General features: G+C 39.2%; 1 protein-coding gene across 1 annotated transcript in view; it reads left to right on the forward strand.

The window, feature by feature from the left end:
- fancl (FA complementation group L) overlaps nucleotides 1-21,033 on the forward strand; it is a 27,159-nt gene continuing 6,126 nt past the window's right edge. The window contains exons 1-9 of the mRNA XM_018694653.2: nucleotides 1-382; nucleotides 926-984; nucleotides 1,225-1,285; nucleotides 1,794-1,850; nucleotides 2,180-2,277; nucleotides 11,072-11,168; nucleotides 11,473-11,485; nucleotides 13,908-13,963; nucleotides 20,648-20,798. Coding sequence (XP_018550169.1) covers nucleotides 296-382; nucleotides 926-984; nucleotides 1,225-1,285; nucleotides 1,794-1,850; nucleotides 2,180-2,277; nucleotides 11,072-11,168; nucleotides 11,473-11,485; nucleotides 13,908-13,963; nucleotides 20,648-20,798 — 679 coding nt within the window. The 5' untranslated portion in view covers nucleotides 1-295. The remainder of the gene's footprint in view (nucleotides 383-925; nucleotides 985-1,224; nucleotides 1,286-1,793; nucleotides 1,851-2,179; nucleotides 2,278-11,071; nucleotides 11,169-11,472; nucleotides 11,486-13,907; nucleotides 13,964-20,647; nucleotides 20,799-21,033) is intronic.

Consider the following 21,033-nt stretch of genomic DNA (forward strand, 5'->3'; position numbering starts at 1 on the left):
CAGTTACTGAAGGCAGCTGCGTGACGTCGACTTATGTTTCTTGGAGGGATGAACAGTTTTCATTCCCCGCCTTCGCTTTCTTACGTTATCCTAGCTAAGACCAAGTGATGCCTTTGGAGACTGTGTTTTGATAGCATTTGTTGAAATATCTACGCTCACTTGTTTGATTCAGGTTACTGAGTTGTTATTGTAAAATCGTAAATTCAACCCTGTCACGTCAGGATTGCTAACGTTAGCTAAGGAAGTAATCCCCCTGGTTTGACCTCAGACTGAAAGTTTAACGAAGATAAGTTCGATGGAGGGTTCATTGGTAAAAGACAACCCGTTACTTTTACCTCTCAACAATGAGAAAACCGTCTATGACGGATTTGTCACTGTCCAGGTAACTCAGTTAATGTATGTGGGGTATATTATCTCTCCACACAAGAACGACTCTCCAAAAAGTCTTGAAAAATGTACGTTTCAAGACATGGACATATCTCCTTGTGTGGTAGACTAGCTAGCACAATATTTCACGAATGAAACCGCTCGTAAATCAGGCCTGCACTTTTAAAACTTTATTTGCACCCACCATCACTTTCAGCTTGTCAGTATTGTCAGAGGTTAACTGTAACAGGAAGCGAACAGTAGCGACCGTATTTCTTATTTTTAAAATTTGGTATGAATTACTACTTCTATGCCGAACCGAACAGCTGAATCCCACTGATTCACACGTAGTCTAAAATTAATTTCAGACCTGAACATACCTCCTCCAGTATGCAAACAAATTTAATATGGTCTAATTTCTAAATCGAGTTCGGCATGTTCTTCATTGGTAACCTAGTTTTATTAGTAACTAACTTACTGAATTTATATAGTTAGTTGTTAAATAACAGAATGATTTAGCACATTTGTCATTTAACTTTCACTCATATTGTTTTTCTAGGAACGAGACTTCAGAATGAGAATACTGCTACCACCAGATCATCAACTCAAACGGGCCAAGTACAAATTATCATCTCACCCTCTCTTTACAGGAGAGCTATCCCAGATGCATTGTTGATGTCCCAAATTATGCTAATATTTCCAGAAAGTATAATAGCAGTATTAGTGTAATGAATATACAACCACATAAACAGCCACCACAACCAGTGTGTCTTAACTATTAAGTCCCTGCATAGCCACAGAATGTGTTTTATTTCCTGTCATAGAGTTGCTGTAATTGTTCCTAACTTTGTATTGTAGGCTTCACTGCAGTTGGCAGTTAAAACACCTGTTGCATGGATATGAGCACATAGTGAAGCAGGTAAACTCTCCACCATACACCCAGCACCAAATCCTCTGTTGTGATTACTGCTTGTTGCATCACAGTCCTTTTTGTTGTGTTGTGTCAGCCACCTCTGATTGAGATCATGTTGACTGTTCTGTGTTTTATTTATTTATTTTTTTTGTCATGTCATTTTGGGTCTTTTGTGTTCACCGTATCATGCCTGGCGTCGAACCTGTACTCTGTCACCCATTAGGCTTGCAGAGAAAAATATTTTTCACTGTTTAATTAACATCGCCAGGAAAATGTCCCTATTTGTTATGTGGCCCCTTAGGGTTATTTGGATGAGATTGATATTTCACCCCGGGCTGCAAAGTTCATTATTTTCACAGCCTTTAAGCTATCATTAATTATTAAAGCTGGTGGCAGCCCCCATTAATCACAAACAGTGTGTTTGATTTGAATGGCTGGCTAGAGGAAAAAAGTAGACACTGTCACTTCATTATCCTCCCATTCAAAGATGTCTTTTTTCTTTGACTTCTCACAGAGGCTGCGGCAGTCTGCCGATCTTGTCAGTTTCATGCTGGAGCTGAAGACCGTCTTGGTAAGGAGGAGAATGACACAGTGGTTAACACGTTCACTTTGACATTGTTGCCTTGAGACTAGGAAGCACATGGGAACGTTAAGACACTATCAGTGGCCTTGATTGTGAGGCACACATGAAAATATACATTTTGTTATCTTAATGAAAAGCGCGGCCTATGTGCTTGCCACAAAACAAAGGCATAATTCTTACTGGCCCTGATTCAGTTTTGCTGTATTTATCTTGTTTTCTTTCAGCAGAAAGATAATGGTGCGGACTGGTTAAAGTGGTGTAACGGTGTGCATAGTAATCTGGGCTTACAATTAGAAATGCTCTCTTTGTCGTTGTAGGAAGTGGGTCTGAAGAGCCGTCCTGAGTGCAGCTCCATCCCACCTCCACAGTATTACTCGCAGCTCATCTCTGAGATGGAGACTCTCGGGTGGGACAAGTAAGTGGACCTCTAGGAGCATGAATGCTGGCTCTGGAGCCAGGTTTTAAATGAGTGGTGGCTACTAACTTTGTCAAATGTTGAGAAAGTTGGCTGTGACCATCCTGTTTGCCTGGTCTATGCAGTACAGTCACTTTGACAGGTAGCTCACCTGCGTTGTCTGTGGCTTGGGTTGTGCTGATTCTGATCAATGATCGTATCGACCAACAATGATGATGATATGATTGCCAGTTTCTAATGCCGCTGTTGATTTTAAAATGATTATTCGTTATTTATTTTTTCCACCAGTGCTGCAAAATGCATTTAGGAAAAATCTTAATCAGTATGCTGTAGTAACCCACTAGTGATTTCCTGAATATTTGTTCTATGATTTGCACTAAATTAGTATGTTTATTATGTTTAATTTGCTGCTTATTTTCTCGGTAAGCTATGAATCATCAGACTCAGACTGCAGACAGCACAGGATTGTCTGCAAAAAAGTTGAACCAAGCTCAAATAGGTGCACTGCTGGATTACTTTGTAATGTGAACGCAGTAGATTGAGGGAACATAAAATAGTTGCTGCTGTGGTAACTTTGCAGAGTTGTAAAATCCTGTCTTGGAGAATAACAAACTGCAATGAAGTGCAATGGTGTGTGATAAACCATCAAAAGCATTAATCTGCGACTCCAACTGGATTTCCCAGATCTTATTTAATTACCTCACCAGTGCCGTCAACAACCCCCCTCCACTGGGCTGTTTTCAGTCTGAATTCCTGCTAATTGTTTCAGAACTGCTTCCCATCTGACAATGGCTTCCTACATTACTTTTTGGCATTACATGTTTATGCTCTGCTTCATGATTTACTTTTGTTTGTATATATACATATAAACATATGTATGTATGTGTATACACACACACACACACACACACACACATACATATATATATATATATATATATATATATATATAGATAGATAGATAGATAGATAGATATATAGATATGTAATGTATATATGTGTGTGTGTGTATCTCTGTTCTTCCTTCTGGCTAAAGCATTGCTTTTGTGAGGGAAGTTAACATTTGGAAATGCTCAGATTCTGACTCAGATAAACTCACGCCAAGCTGTTAGTTATATTGGGTTACTACATCATCATCAGACTGAGCCTAACCAGAGCTGCCATAGATGTTAAGTATACCTCCTGTTTCTTACAGTTTGAGAGGTCAATATTGTATATTTTCTTAAATTAGTGTCTGCATCAGTTTGGACCAAATGAGCCTGTGCTGTCATCTGCAGGCTGTATTGTGATCAGTCTCCATTATTCTTGCTTTACCTTTTTTTCTGTTAATGTGCTTGTATATACAGTGCATGCAATCTGTCTGACGTATTGACAGCTGTGACCATGGGTTAGCTCCCCACTGCCCAATCTTATCAGGTGATCAAAAATAATGACAATAGGATGATTTAAAGTTACAGATGACTGCCCAACCCTATTGTGGCTGAAATTAGTTTTATTTCACTTTTCTTTTTTTTTCTTTTTTTTATTGTATGAAGCCATTAGCAGTCCAGCAGCCCAGCAGTAAGTGGTCTTGAAGGGCCAGAATCTTGGTGTGAGTGTGAACAAGTGCACTATAGCTCTTATTGTAAATCTGCAGTTGTTAATTTGCCCACATGTATGTTCATACATCATGACTACTTTGGTTCAGATATTTCTGTGTTCATTGTGTGTGTGTGTGTGTGTGTGGTGTGTGTGTGTGTGTGTGTGTGTATTTAACAAGCAAGAGTGGTTTAACAAAAACAAAACTCAAGAGAAACTAAATTTAATGTTATTTAGTTCCTTATTTCAGCAGGGATGCTAAAACTCTCAGCAGTGCTCAGGTTCTGTACATTGCTGGAAATTAACTGGCTGGAAGGCAAGTGCAAATTTCAAGCATGTTTATCTTTCCTTATTGCAGTCTTGGCAAGAAACATTGTGCAAACCTGTATTTTTATTTCCACCACATTTATTTCACCAAACGTATTGGAATAAGCCTCTAGAGATAATTCAATCTGGTTTTCAAGGTGGTCCTAAACAACGAAATGTAACTGTGATCAGTGTTACAACAATAAACTGCTGCAGTGCTACTGAATGAATCGCCACTAAATGTAAATAGTTGTTTAAATTGGCTTACAGCGAGAATCAAGTTATAATCAAATTATGTTCCCTGTCCCCTTCCCCACTTACATGGTGCAAGGATACTCAGAAAGTAATTTGCCTGCAGACATACTTGCTGATTGAGCTTGCTTCATGATACTCTAGATATCAACACTGTGTTTTTTTCTTTTCTCCATATAAGCTATACAAGGAACTTCAGCTTCTTCATCCAAGAACTTATGCAAAAAAAAGGAAATTTTCCACAGCTCTTAAGCCAGAGACAAGGAAAAGTTATTACTGAAACTCTAACATATTGCTATTATTTTCCTTCTTTCTTTCTGTCCTTTTTTTTTTTTTTTTTTTTTACTTTTGTGCATTTTCCCCAGAGGTAAGATTAACATAGTGAGGTATCTATATGGGTGGAAAACTCCATTGCCTTAAATGGCTATATGGAGCAGTCCTTTCTCTTTTTTTTGGCAGTATAAACTGATTGAAGAGGGTGCAACAACACAGCTCCACATTAACAAATGGCACTTAGTGAGTCCCTTATTTTTAGTTATTGAGTTATAGTTAAATCCAGGTCACATTTAATAACTTGCAGCCCACGTGTGGTGACAGGCCCGGCTAATACCATCGTCTCCACTCGTCAGGATAGGAGGAGGAGGGGATGTGGCGTTTAGGGGGAAGATATCTGTTCTTTCCCAGCTTGGATTAAGGCTTGACTACCACACTCATTTTCCACTCTCCTATTAATGACCGTGGCTACAATTATGATATTAGCGAAATGCAAATGGCTCTAATTGAAGAGTCTCAGGTTTTAATAGGAGAAGATGAGGTGAAGGTATGCTTTATGCTGGAAGTGAGACCAACATCATTTTCAGTGTGATTTTACGGTTAGGAGACATGATACAAAGTGAACCTCAATCTCCAAAGCACTTGAGTTTCGCTTGGCGTCTTAATTTGTATGGGCCGTGCTAATAGCCACCAGGGGTTTTCAGCTATAATGCTGTCTGCTGATTAGACCAGGTAAGTGTGTCTTTCTCTGTCACTCTGTCACACTCTCTCCCTCTCTCATTCCTGCTTCCGAGAGTGTGGTCATCTTAATTGGCTGGAGATGGCAAACCGTGTGTTAATTAATGGAAAATGAGGTCAAGTAGTTCAGCCGCAATCACTCCGTGGCCCCAGAATGCGGCCCTGGAAGCTCTGGGGCTCATTATGGGCACAGCTGGCACTCCATGTTCACAGCCGTGGTGTACGTACAGAATGTCGTCTCTTCTTATCACAGTGTTATCACTCAGTCACACTGTGTTGCTGCTCTTCTGAGGCCGGTTATAGTGGCGCTCTGACAGCAGGGCTCTTTTGGGCCAACCAGGCCTAGGGCTGAAGGAGTAGTTCTCCAACAAGGATTTCTTTTTCCTTTCTTTTTTTTCATCTTTGTTTTTGTTACATTATTGGGCCATCTAATAAATTGCTCATAATAATAATCATAATAATAATAATACTTAAATGCACCCACAAATGGTAGTTATGCAGTTACAACCAATAAGTAATGATAATGTTCTGGTTATTCTGGTTTATTATTAGACTAGGTATCTCTGAGCTTTATAAAATGAGGTGTGTGTGTGTTTTTAATTGGGCTCTTGATTTGCACACACATTTTGTGCATGTTACTTCCATGTCCCCATTTCCATTATGTGACTCTGTGTATACCATCATTTTGCATGTGACTTTTTCCTGTAACACACACACTGAAAAATAGAAAATTGTAAGCAATTCTGTAGCCAGCTATTACTGAAACTGTAACTTTATATTATTATTATTATTATTATTATTATTATTATTATTATTACTTTTGTGTATTTTCCCCAGAGGTAAGATTAACATACTTAGGTATCTATACAGTATGGCTTAAAAACACTGCTGCTTTATGTGGAGCAGTCCTTTCCAGTAGTCTGAACTGACTGAGTCTCCACATAAACAAACAGCTCTTAATGACTTCCTTATTTTTAGTTATTGAGATACAGTATAATCCAGGTGTGATCTGCTGATCTCACTGGTCATGAATCACTTTGTCAACGCTTAAAAAAAAAAAAAAAAAAAAACAGAGACATGGACACACAAGTGCAAATGTGCGTGGTGTACACTGTCTGGAAGCAGCTCACTTGGCTGTGGAGTTGCAAATGGGATGCTCTCATCAGTCTTCTCAGCAGGACATCTGACTGTCATGCTGTTTCCATCATGGCCAAGTAGGGGCGGCAGCTAGTCCCTGCTATCCTGGTGTGAGTTCCCAGAAGAGAGGAGATGGAAATTTGTGTGTTAGCGATGCACCAATGACTCTTTCACTGTCATTACTCTTTGTTCAGACCTACACCTTGAAACTTGAGTCGATACTGAGCACTGGTCTGATTTGTCCTCTTTTAATACAGATTAAATAAGTAGTATGACTTGCGTTATACTGTATCTGCTTTATGAAATGCAACTGAATATTATGCCTCTTATTAGTCTTTTTTGCATTCAGCACAGGTATTGTTTTACAACTTCAACATACACTTATTTTAAAGCTAGCATTAACTATTATGCTAGCTTTATTTCCTTTTTTTTTTTTTGGGAACTCTTTAACATCCACTGCCCTGTAAACAGCATACATACTTAGATTTTACTTTCACACTCTGTCTAGCATTGTACTTTTTACAGCAGATTTTATTCTTGAAAATGACCACAATGACTGAAAAGTCTAATCTATAATATCGAAACACAATATTGGGTTCTGAGCTCCAGCTAGCCCATTTCATTAAGTAAATCAGTTTGCTAAGCTTCATGTCTCATGTCTGTTTTAGTCAGGCTTTTACAGTCATAGATTATATCTGATATAACTGATTCTCCTGTCACTCAAAAATCTCTTTTGGCTTATTGTTACTTCACTTATTCGAGCTTCAATGTGAAGGAAGAAGGATGCATGTGCAGAACTGGACACTGAGTTGTGCTGTTGTGCTTACCTTAAATCTCAGTTTAGGACGTTTACCCAGAAGCTGGTTTTGTGACATCACAAACAACTAATTTGGAAGCAAATGGTGCACACTTTGCAGAGAAGTAGAAGAAAATTTTGTGTCCAACCACAGTTTTGAAATGAAAAACATTTGTATACTACTAGAGGTGGTTTGGGCAAGATACTTTACCCCAGACAGCCCCTGATGTATCATTGTAGTGTGAATGTGTGTGTATGTATTAAAGCGACCTGTAGTGTGTGGCACTGTGAGTGGTCGATATGACTAGAAAAGTGATATGTAAGTGTCCATTTAGACCTTTAGCAAGGATGAAGGAATAGATGTAATCTTAATAATTATTACCAATGTAAAACTTTTTGAGAACAAAATACTCCAAGCAGATTAGCAATTTGGAGTTAAGTTAATGTTTTCTTAATTCTGTAACTTAAAATGAAACATGACTGTTTTTGCCTGATGTGCTGTGAACGAAAGGTGAATGTGGATATTTGAGTATTAGTAATTTTTAGCAGTTGAAAGTGAAAAATCTCATTTGAAAAAGACTTTTCAGTCTTCAGTGAGCAGATTTGTTCTCTATTCAAAGTTGGATAAAGTGCTTTCAACCCCAACTCTGTCAATACAGACAGCATATACATGGTCATGTTAACATTATAGTCTTCTAGTCTATACTCTTCATAGTCTGTATATAGTGCTAGTATCCTGCAGGTAGAGCAGTGGGTGGTAAAGGGTATTATAATTTCTGATTATAAACTCTTCAAAACTGTCGTTGGCCCATTTGACCGCGCAGACTGATAACTGCAGAAATACAAAGGTTATGCAGTGTCAGGTGTCATGACTGAAATAGAATTAAAGTGAAAAATATTTGCCTTTTGAGAACCAGCATTCTTTTATTCATGTTCACTGGCACTTTATTCCAACAATTCAGCTTCTAATTTATTGATTTGTTCATTTGGAACCTTGTCCGTTTGTTCACTTGCACATCTCTCCTTGCAACACTGCAAGAATGCATTACGTCAATGAGTGTCCCCACAGGGGTAGTGGAATAAGACTGTGTGTGTGTGTGTAATATGCACATAATTTTAGAGATAGAGAGATGGAGTAGTGATGGAGGGGACACACTGAGTAAGTGTGGTAGCAGAAATTAATCTATCAGGTCGGCTTGCAAGAAGGCAACACTGAGTCGAATTGGCATGATGATGATATCATGTGTTTGTATGTGTAGATGTCAGTGTGCATATGACATTTAAACACTGTTGCCCTTCACCAGCGTTTGATGGCAAGTGTGTGAGCAAGCAGACACTTTTATGAGTCGGGCAAATCGGACACCGTCTCCCATCATTCCATCACTTCCCTAAGTGTGTGTGTCATTCCTGAGCACACCGCTCACATCACCCCCCCTCTACCACACTCCATAAATCTCCAGCAGATATACAGCCATGTCGGCCTCAGCACAGAGCGTCGTGACGTACTGTAAATCTGGAGGACTGTCCAATCCTCTGTCTCAGATCAGTATTGTGTCTTCAAGTCTCAGTGGACTAGAGAAGGACTAGAGCAGCAGTAAATCTGACATCAGTGTTGATGCATGCTTAGGCCAGATCAGTATTTTGCCCTCAGCCTCAATGGGTTATAATTAGCTTAGGATGGAGGGGGTCTGATTTACAGGTTGGCTCAAGCTTGAAAATATAACTCTACCTTAAGGTCATTTGAAGATACATATTATGAGAGCTTGAATCAGACTTCTGTAACTGCTAAAATCTTTAGCGTGTTTTTTTGTTTGTTTTTTAACTCAACAGTTGCAGAATGACGTTGACCTAGGTTTCTGCTCGTTGGCAGTCAGTTGCTCTGTCGTGACCTGTCAAGGTGTCTTTAAGCAACTTACACCAGTACTTGCCCAGGCATTGTGGATAACAGCCGCAACAAAATTACAATAACATTCATTTATTGTCTATACCGCTTATCCGTTAAGGGTTGGGGGGGGGGGGGGGCTGGAGCCTATCCCAGCTGACATTGGGCGAGAGGCGGGGTACACCCTGTACGGATCGCCAGTCCATCGCACACATGCAGACAAGCGACCATTATCACTCACATTCACACCTATGGGCAATTTAGAGTCATCAGTTAACCCAACGTGCATTTGTCTTTGGACTGGTGGGAGGAAGCCGGAGTACCCGGAGAGAACCCACGCAGGCACAGGGAGAACATGCAAACTCCACACAAAAAGAATTCTTGTTGTGAGGCGACTGTGCTAACCACTGCACCACCGTGCCACCTGACAAAAACATTAAAACAACAAATACCCCATTTTCACCTGGTATTACTAAGCTTTTCTGATCTCAGTTCTGCCTGATTGTGATTGGATGTCAATATGCAAATTATATAGGCAGACCTGGTGGACTTCACAACAAGGGTCTCAGGTCAAGGGAAGAGATGTATGGAAATTCTTTAAGGGCCAGCTATTACATGCAAGGTAAGGGTCATGCAACTGCTTGAGACTGCCAAAGGCATCTGTAAGCCACTTTTCAGTAGCCTTGCTAACTAAATACTTACTGTAAGGTAATCAAGGCCAGTCTGTCATACCTGAGTTTACCTTAGCCGGCATATGGCAGCTTTTGGCTGGTATCATGTTTAGTTGTCCAAAAATGTCTAGTGGAAAATATGCCAAATAAACAGTGTTTTGGGTGACCTATAAAATATGTTGCCAAGGCAACCAAAAGGATAACTCCAGTATTTTTTTTTAACCTTGGCCTTATGTTTTTTGGTATAATGAATGATAAGGACAAAAATCTTTGGGATCTGTGCAGTATTGAGAAAGAATGGTGTGCTTGGCTTTGTTGCTGTACTGTATGTCACGATCAGACTCTACTGTGGAGTGGAACACGGGAGTTACTGGAATACCGCTGCCTCGATCAGTTAGTTTGTTTGTGTTAACTCTAACCCGGGTTAATGAGTGGGAGGACTGAACTAGACAATAAAGCTTGTTTGAAACCACAACTAATAAAATTATTATAAGGTAAGCAGATCTTCAGGGCAGTATGACAACTAACCTATTCTGTTGAAGGGAACTGTTAGAATTGTATTTAAATGGATCAATATTTTGAGTTAGTTCATGTAAATGTCATTTGTTTTATCAAATATACCTTCAGTATTCATCACATTTATTCTTTAAAAGTGTCTATGTAGATTAGTGTGCAATTACAGCATTAATGTAATGTGTCATGAAAGCTGTATTCAAACAGCACAGTGTGAGGACTGTCAGATTACAGACTTTTGTGCAATTTACAGAATGTACATGCAGTCAGTGTATTCCCTTAGTTTTATTAGAAACCATAAAATCCACTTTGTTTCTGGTGACTCAGCATGAAAATAATGCTCTCTCCCTCAACATGATTGGTTTTGTTATATTCCACCATTAAAGCGTTTAAAAAGAACTTGCTGGAGAAGAATGCAAATTAGAATTCAGAGGAAAAAGCCTGTAGTTATGTCTTGCTGGATTTAGGTGTAAATGTGGAGATGATGTCACCGTGTTGGTACCTAAAGTAATAAATCTGAAGGCAGAGTTGATATCTCAATATTGCTGCTGTGATTAATGATGAATGATGGCTGTTGTCAGCGTGTGTACCCTTCTGTGCGAATGGATGTTGATTTATTGTGTATGTATTGTGTGTGCTCATCTTCAGGCTGCTTTTCATAGACACAGAGTTCCGAACGTTGAGACTGAAGGCACAGGACTCCTCTGGAAGGCAGCACATTCTCACTGTTAAACTCAAGTCTAAGGTAAGAGAGACACACACCTACACACTCCTGCACACAGAGCAACACACACACAGTTTACTTTAAGGACGCAATTATTCATCATCACATGGAATACTCTACATCTTGATGTTGACCTACAGCCAATCTAAATCCAAACAGGTCGAATTCACCAAACGAATTTTGGATGTTCAATTTGCTGATAGCAAATGAGCGATTTACATCTGCACCCTTATATCTAGGTCAAACTGGAGAGGGTGTGGAAAGACATGATAACTTGCTGTGACTAAGATGTAGCACAGATAAAACATCTATACACAGACCTGAGCATGCTGGAAAAGGTGCCTCTATGCATAGAGAGGACCAGTACACCCACACACGTCAGAAAAGCTGCTGTCTCTGCTGGCTTCTATTAAGAGAGTTACACAGAACCTTTATCTACTGTGGGTAGAGATAAAGGTAGTCTGGTAGAATAGTACTGTAATACAGAATGTTTGTATGTTAAAGATCTCCAGATTGTCAGAGAAGAGGTGACAGACTGTGTTTAATGGCATCTGGTCTCTGGAAAACACATTGATTTTGGTTGATTTTAATACTGAACTGTAGATGTGTCTAGACTTAACTCTACAGCACAGTTTGTATGGTCATGAAAATTCTAGGAACAATGAAATCCCCATGTAGAAAAGTCTTGGGAAGAATTTGATAAATATTTTAATGTGGTTGGATGAATTTAAGTTTTAAACATGACCTGTGTGATTTAAAAAAAAAAAATCTATATTAGAAGCAACTCACATTCAGTTTATAGAATGTGATTTATCTGTTTATATAAGGTCTCACTGCTGACAGTGTGTATCAGAGCAAAGGTTGAAGGACCTACCTGCAGAGCTCAGAGACAGGATTGTAGTAGAGGCACAGATCTGGGGAAGGCTACAAAAAAATCTGCATTGAAGGCTCCCAAGAGCATAATTGTCTCCATAATTCTTAAGTTCCTTGAACTGGTCGCCAAACCGAGCAATCAGGAGAGAAGGACCTCGATAAGAGAGGTGAACAAGTGACCTGAAGCAAAGGGCCTAAATACTTATGTTAATATGATATTTTAGTTTTTTCTTTAAATAAATACATTTGCCAAAAAAATAAAATTAGTTTTGGCTTTGCCATTATGAGGTTTTGATTGTAGATTGATGAGGGATTTGTTTTATTATTTTAGCATAAGGCAGTATAACAAAAACCAAAATGGGAAAAAATGAACACTTTCTGAATGCAGTGTGGATGCATATGTTGTAGATTTCATTGAAAACATTTAGCATTTGGAATAGAGGAAAGGACAGAGCTTAATGGTGATGACCCTAGCCTTGAAAAGGTACTTTTACACATTATTATTTGCAATGAAAATTATTGAGGGTGAAGCATACACAAAATTTCAGAAACTTAAAAGTTATGTTTGTCACCCTTGCCTCTTTGAAACTTAAAATTTAGTCAGAAGTGAGTGTGTAGTAGCTGGCAGGATTGTAAGTATCTCCCTGCAGTGATGCATATTCTAGGGAATGGTTGGTGGGTGGCATGGTGAGGGCTTACCTAAGCCCAGATGACATCCACCGGGGACAAGGAAGGGTGGAGGGACCCCACTCTGTGCCCACCTGCCCACCTGGCCCTCCTCACCCCTCTGGCACCGGGTAATAATAGCTTGGAGTCCTCCCTATGCTCCAGCTGCTTCCATCAGATTCAGCGCCAGGTCATCCCTCACCAGGCACAGCTAGGGAGGAGGCAGCACTGGCACAGACACATGGAGGCTTGGCTGGCAGGGGAGTGAGAAAGGAAGAGCACTGGGAAAGGACAGAGAGTAGTGTGATGTTGAAGGTGAAAGTAGAGAGGGAATCTGGCTCGTGAGTTGTGGCTTGTATGTCCTGAACACGCATCGTTATTGAAGACTTAATGAAGTTTTGGCATCATATTAAAGCTGACCACAACTGATGCTAGGGTTTTCTGAAAATTCTTTAAAACAAGACGGTATTCAAATGACTACATGTTAACTAAACTAAACAAATGAAGACCAATTGCTCTAACAAGCCATTAAGGACAAATAGAATTACCTGTACTTTAATAGCATCATGATGTACATTTCTACAGCATATTACATCAGGGCAACAATGTCTATTCTCCTCTGTACTGCTCTGAGTTTCTCTTTTGAACAGAAGCACACTTTTCATCCAGTAATTATTCTCTGTAAAAAAAAAAAAAAAAAAAAAAAAAATCCCCACTCACATGTCACATTAAAAGCCTATGAGGAACAGTAGTGATTATGCCCCTAGAAGGCTTTAAATGTGAAAAATTTATAGAAGCGTTTTCTTAAGAATAGTTTAACAGCAGTGGGGAAAAAAAACACCAAAATAGAAGTAATTGGTATATGATTAGTGAATGAGTGAATTAAGTTAAAGAAAAGGAACTCAGAGTAGCAGACTAGTCAGTTTGATATGACTGTGCTGATGGAATTACTGCCTGTGAAAATGTGTATTATATAGAAGACAGCAGGTAAAGGTGCGTCGATTGCTCAGATGGTCATCGAAGCGGAGTCCTTACTGCAGCAACCTGGGCCCTTTGCTGCATGTCATCCCCTCTCTCTCCCTTGCCTTTTCTTGTGTCTGCTCTGCCCTTGTCAATAAAGGCTGAAATGCTTAAATGATATTAATGTTAATAAACTAGGAAAATGAATTTAAAAGGTACATAACTGTCCCATCTTTTGCATCCACAGCACCCTGACAGAAGCTCCTGAATGCTCAGCTGACCTCCCAGTCCCTCTGGCCATAACATGGACACCACAGGTATGTAGAGAAACAGCATGAACAAAGTGACAGTCAAATGAATTTCTAGCCAGCAAAAGCTTCTAGAAGGTGAGTTGATGCAAACAATGTAAATAGGCTGCTGCAAAGTCGTACTAACACACACACACACACACACAAAATAAATAAAAACTTGAAGCTGTTTTCTTAGTATTTGACAAATTATCACCACTGAAAAGTGATGTTGCATTAACTAATGAACCATAAACCACTATACACATTAAAAATACTGTATAGATTTATACTGCTTCTGTATCTTCAAATAACAAAGTCTAAACTCTTTAACTATTATTCTCCATCTGAGAGAAAGGTACCACAAAAATTAACATTAAACACTGAATTAAACGTCAGTAGACAGGCTATGATCGTCTATTTCTGAACTCAAATATTTGGGTTTGTTTTCATTTAAAGTTTGACAAAACTGAAAATGATCAGCAAGCTTGTAAAAATGTCATTACATACCAGCTTATCCAGAATTCAGAACTTTGTCATTGATTTTCTGGAGAGAATTTATGTGAAAACCTCTATTAAATTCATAGAATCTTGCATAATTCAGGTTTACTCTAAAATAAATTCTTAGTGATGAATTTTTGAAGTTTGGCCCTTTCATCATTTTTGCAGTTCTTTGTATGTGTATTCTGGACCTGAATCACTTATTTTTCACAGGATTGGGTTGAAATTTGGACTGAATATTCAAGAAACCCTAATTTGCAAAATGTATTCATGTAAATAGTTGTTGCTGACTGTTTACAGTGATCAAGAATATTATTTACACAAAGATGTCATTTTATAGAATTCATATCTTGACTAGTTTTTACTTTCTTGCAATTAAATTTTTATTCTGTGTTGTATTAATATAGTTGTGTCACATCTAGAAGTTATATTTCTTGCTAGAAATACCATGGCCTATCTGCCCATTTGCAATTATAGCAAGACAAGCACAGCTTAGCTGGCAATTTTCATCTGTTGATGCCTAGTTGTCCCTTACTGAGGACCTCTTGGACTTAAAACTGGATGCAAGGAACAAGCACAGGCCAGGATGTGGTGGAGAGGTGGATAATGAAACCAGGGTTACCATGGGATAAACTTGTGAGGCTGACAACCAATAGTTGCAAAGATGCCAGAAGAAGGGGGGTACGGGAAGAGAACTGACTGTGAGCAGTGTGGCTCTTTTGCTTTTATACATCAGGAAACCTTCTGTCTTAGGCATGGAATATGTGATGACAGTGGTTACGAAAAACAGTGAATTTCATGTGGGCTTGAACTGTCGCCAATCCAGGGCACTTTTGGAGGAGGAAAATTAGAAATATGAAGATCTACCATTCCACACAGAGGTACACTGGCTAAGCCATGTAAATGTTGCAGATTTATGAGCTGCATTAGGAAATTTTCATGACTATGAAGGGGAAAGCCCTCACCGAGCTTGACTTTTTAACATTATGGAGCATCTCAACACCCTGAATATAAAACTGCAAGGACACAAACAGCTGATCATGGATATGCTAAACAAAACTGTGTTTGTGGGAGAGTCAAACGCAGCATGGGAAGGCCAAGTTTGACTTTTGTTGCAGGCGGTTTTGCACCATTCATCCCAAACACGATACCACAGCTCTGCCTTCATGCTGCCTGTGTCCTGAGCATGTTGGGGAGTATTTATCAATGTGAGCAAATGTTCTCTGTGATGAAGACCAACATGTCTTCTGACAGATCCCACCTTACTGAAAAACACTGTGCCTCCACCCTGAAAGTGGCTGCAGCTCACAACTTTTAAGCCAAGAATTGATGAACTTGCATCAAAAAGATGTCAGGTGTCTGGTGGCTAGAAATGGGCCAATCTGTGTGGCTAAATACCAAGCCAACATTGATGAATAATACTGTATTTAGGACTTTGAAATTAGGCTGCATGTGAGTTTTGCTTGAAGTTTATTTTCAGTTTTTTTTTAGGATTTTATGTGCAGCTGTGTGCCAGATGGCTAGGAAGGGACAGGTAAACTACGTGATCGTAGATCTTTTACATTGCAATTCATAGTTTACGTTTATTTATTGATTGTGATAAAGAGTGGCAGTTGTAGTCAGAAGAAGGTTTACAACAAAAATGGATTTCAGCATCAAAGAAAATGTAGGAAAAATACAAGCTGACCAATCACAGCTCTCCACATGGAAACTCTATAGGCACTCTATAGCCCCATGTGTAGTAAAATTTTTGATGTCCATGTCAGGTACAGGGTGGGTTAGCTCTGAAGCTACCCCTTAATGTACAACAACAAATCCACCTTAATGGTGTGTTTTCATCTATCTCACAGATGAAACAACTACTAGCAGTGTGGTGTAAGACCTCCAGTTTTATCACCAGAGAAAATGAAGGAGGTTATTATCAGATTCAGGTGCATCCTGTGTAGAATCAGACAGAGCACTGACTGCTGCTTCTCTGCCTGACATGTTGAGTAGAGCGTAGGGCAGTCATACAGCCCGAGAAGTTAAACCTAGGACAAAAAAAAAGGTCTGTAGTGCACTTGCTGCTGCTGAAATGTTATTGCTATAAACCACACAAACAGTTGATTCATATGAGTGAAGCAGCACTTGTATCATTTCAGAGCTTCTCTCGTGTGGATTTTGGCAGTTGAACATTAGAGTGAATATTGTGAACATTTGAACGTGATATCTATGTAACGCCTTGGGGGAATTTTTCAATTTGGCACAAATGTTCACTTGGACTGAGTGATGAGATTTTGGTGGTCGGACATCAAAATTCAAGGTCATGCTGACCCCATGTTCTTGTGAACACCCGGGGAGGACTTTCATTACATCTGACACTAACGTTCAGTCGGACTCAAGGATGAACTGATTCAAATTTGGTGGTTAAAAGTCACAGGTCAAGTTCACTGTAACCTCATAAGACATGTTTTGGGCCTCGTGAGCACCTTGAAGGAATCTCTAAATTTGGCACAAACGTTTGCTTGGAAGATGAATTGGTCGGAATTTGGTGGTTAGGTCTCTGTCACTTCACAAAAAAGTTTTTTGCCATCTCAAGAATTCACACATACAACCGTGAAGCAGTAATTCTACACTGTTAATCCTCAGGGCCTAAAACTTGGACAGGGTGATGTTTCCATTCAGTGTTTTGTAGTGTGACGTTCTGCTGCCATTTAAGACTCAAACTGTGATTAAGCACTACACAAATGCACTTGAGTCATCCTCTTCTACCTATTGCATAATTTGGCAAAACACTTCTCCACCTGCTGTATTAAGACATTTTCTTTCAGCCCCTCAGATTTAGTCCACTATAATTGGCACTAAAATGCTTTGTTGTAAAACCAGCTGTGGGCTCTTTGTATGTCTTTGCCTCCTCATTATTGTTGTTTGCCGTCTTGCCTCATTCCCTCCAACACTGCTTTTCATCTCTGCCACTGCCTCTGAGTATATGTGTCACTTACTCTCACACACACACACACACACACACACACACACACACAGATATTTTTTACAGTCACTTTGTCAATCATAAAAACTACTGCTCCATATCTGAGCATAGCATCTCTGTTTCAAATATATCATGTGTGTGTGTGTGTGTGTGTGTGTGTGTGTGTGTGTGTGTGTGTGTGTGTGTGTGCGTGTGTGTTGCTGAGCTGATACATGGCAGGCGTACAGTGAGGACCAGCTTAGAACAGCGCTACCGTATGGAGCCTGTCAGCCTGCTGTGCCGTTGATGGATCTCTCCCACACTGCAACATGAAGTGTGTGTGTGTGTGTGTGTGTGTCTGTGTGCTTGCGTCTGTGCCAAGTGTGTTTTTGTCTGATGTGTGCGGGTGTGTGTGCAGCGGGGGGAAGGGCTTGTCTGTCGGCAGTCCTGACATGTTCATTTGAATGAGTAATTATTGCTTGCTCTGTTGCAGAGCCAAGACGTGCCACTCTGGAACTAGAATGGGAAGAAAAATAAACTTCTGTGTGTGTGTGTGTGTGTGTGTGTGTGTGTAGTTTGTCCTTTGTGCTACACAAAGGGGGTTTTAACAACCAGAAAACTGCATATATTAAGATACTGTGGAAGTTTCAGTGTAAATAAAAATATGAATGTGTGTGAGGACTGAGGATTGACCCTATCAGAAGAAGGGCTAAAAAACTGTATTCTGTTATTAGAACCACAGATTAATCTGTTGATCAGTTTTGTGATTAATAATTACAGCTATAAAATTTTATGTCCATCAACATACTAAAACATCCCTAATAGCCAATTAATGTTTACTAATTTTTAAATATCTTTCATTTAATAGTTTTTAGGCACCTGAGAAGGCAAAATATTTAAAAATTCAAAATTTCCAAAAATGTGTAATATGTATAAGGAGGATAGGTAGCGCAGTTTGATAATACATGCCATATAACAATATAAATTTAGATAATTTTATCAGATATTTAATGTACAGGAATATCTATTTAAAAAACACATAAAACAGTGTTTAATTTATCCATAAATTAAAATCCATATCTATCTATTATGATACATATGCTTTCATAGACTACTTTTTTGGTCAACTCGTTTCACCAGAGCTTTCGCCTGTATCTCACAACCTTGTTCATCAAATGGAACTCAGGTGTCACATGATGACACCTGGACAAGTAGTGTTTGCTGAAGAAGATCATTAAATTCAGTCAAAAGCTCTGGAGAAAGCAAGACAAGACAAACAGAACAATCGGTCTATGGCAGTCTGTGGTTCCATGGTGCATTCACTGACACACTGTATAGACTTAACTATCTGTGATCACTTTACTGATTGTGTTTTGTACTTCAGTGCCTTCATGTTCATTCTTGTCTAAGGAGATTACAGTAATGTTAGCAGGCTTATACTAGCTCATAACACATACATAAATATAGGCGCTACAACCACCAGCAATGCAGTACCATATTGTGTGCAGTTCTATAGTGTGAGAGTATTTTTTGACAGGAATCAATGATTAATTCTTAATTCCTTTATAAATTAGAGGCTGCTCAGTGAGAAAAGGATATATTGAAAATAGGTTAAATAGAGTTAAGTTTGAAAGCATATATGTAAAGAGGAGTGGATTCTTTAAGCCTGGCTGCTTTTAAGAACTAAATTGAGGTCAGTCAGAGATATCATAAATAGATAAAGAGGACTGATTGAGATGGCCAAGGAGCAAATCTCAGCTTAGATTCCGTGTCTTTCATACTTTCTTACAGCCCTCTACCCTCACCCACGTTCTTCTCTCAGATACAGCAGGAATTCAATTACCAGCTCTTCTTCCTTTTTTTTTTTCTCTCTTTCTGAACTGAGCCTAGCATAGTTATCCTTAGCAGTAACTGTAATCATGGCACTGGCATTAATTGGGCTGTAATTGCTGAGGCTCTCAGCACCTGGACGATGCTTAATTGTGTGCACTGTGCTGGCACAATGACCCATAATTTTTGGTTCATTTTTTCCCCTAATTTTTTCCTTCTCATTCCATCTGTATTGCTCTCCCACACCTACATCAGCATCTCTTTCTCTTCTGTGCGTGTGTGTGTATATGAACATTTATGTACCTTAAGTTGTTTCAGTTTTAACCAACTAGTCGGTTGCTATCTGCACTGTCAGTTCACTCCAGTTGCCTCAAATGAGACAGTATATCTGCAGTATATGTATCAAAAACTAAAGTATAAATTGTTGTGAAACAAATAAGCCAACACGTGAATGAGGTGTAACCTGAATGCATAGTGAAGTAGTGATTTTTTTTCATGCAGCCCTAGCGATTGCACTCTTTAGAACACAAGCCTGATCAAAATTTACCGCTTCCAAGCTACTGTTGGAGGCATTTCATACAGCAATTAGCTCTATTTAACTGCAGGGCTTCAACTAACAATCATTTTCATTATGGATCGGTTTGATTGTTCTTTTTGTCTCTTTTAATACATCGATAATGTGATCCTTAGAATGTCTGAAAAGGGTGAAATGTGGTGAAATCACTATTTCTCAGGGCAGGCCTTTAGTGTTTAAACTATCCCCTGATGTCACATTAAAACAAGGATCATTCAGTTTAAATACAAAAAAAAAAAAGAAGTGACTAAAATTCAAACTGTCAAACAGTCTGGTTTATTTTGGGGGGGGGTTTGTTTTGGAACTTTTCTAATTGATATCTGCTGCTTACACTAACCAGAGGACAAGAATTTTCAACCTCTTTTGCTCTTTTTAATGGAATATTTTGATGTTTTGGAAAATGGCCATATTTCCTTTTTTTCCCCCAACAGCTTGTCGAGAAATTGCTCGGCTTATATTTCACATATGTCTATCAACCAAGCTTTAAATGTAAGGTCTAGCTTAGTAGATAATGGTATTGTTAGTGTATTGGTATATAGTAGATAAAGTAGATATGGTTGGTCTGTGCGCAGGCAGAGATAAATTAGGCAACTTCACTGTGATGATAAGACAAAGTTGCAGCAAGCTGTTGGCTAGACGTAGGTGCAGCGTTGTTGCAATGCTTGATACATGGAGGTGTGGTGAGCACAGTTAACTAGAGCAGGTTGGCCAGAAATGGCCGCAGCAGTTTGGACTCAGTGTCAATGAAGGTCAACTTCAGTAACAATGAAGAAAATATAGTTTATTACAGAGGCTTCACTGCTGTTGGAATGCTCTATTGTAACTGACCTCTGTTTTGTTTTGTTCTGCTCTGGTTTGGTAGAGTACTCTGGAGCAGCTCCACAACCAGTTTCTACAGGTTCTGGAGTCCCTGACAGAGTTCTGGGACGTCCTGGATGAGATTGACCGCAACACCTGGATTCTGGAGCCAGAAAAACCCAGCCGGTCCAACACCATGAGACGGATCGCCATCGGTACAGTACAACACATTCAGGCAGATCTCAGCACAGCCACTTGATGCTTGTGTGTATAATCCAGTATCACACACTGTATAATGTCTCATTGGACTTCACAGGGTTTTTTTATTATATTTTTTTTTTATTGTTTATCCTTTTACAAAGCATTTTATGAAGTAACACAACATGAACATGGGTGTTTTCTGTCGCATTATTACAGCAATGTATTTAACCAGTCAAGTACAACTTGATA

Source organism: Lates calcarifer, linkage group LG16_LG22 (assembly GCF_001640805.2).
Source record: "Lates calcarifer isolate ASB-BC8 linkage group LG16_LG22, TLL_Latcal_v3, whole genome shotgun sequence".
NCBI classification, from domain to species: domain Eukaryota; kingdom Metazoa; phylum Chordata; class Actinopteri; family Centropomidae; genus Lates; species Lates calcarifer.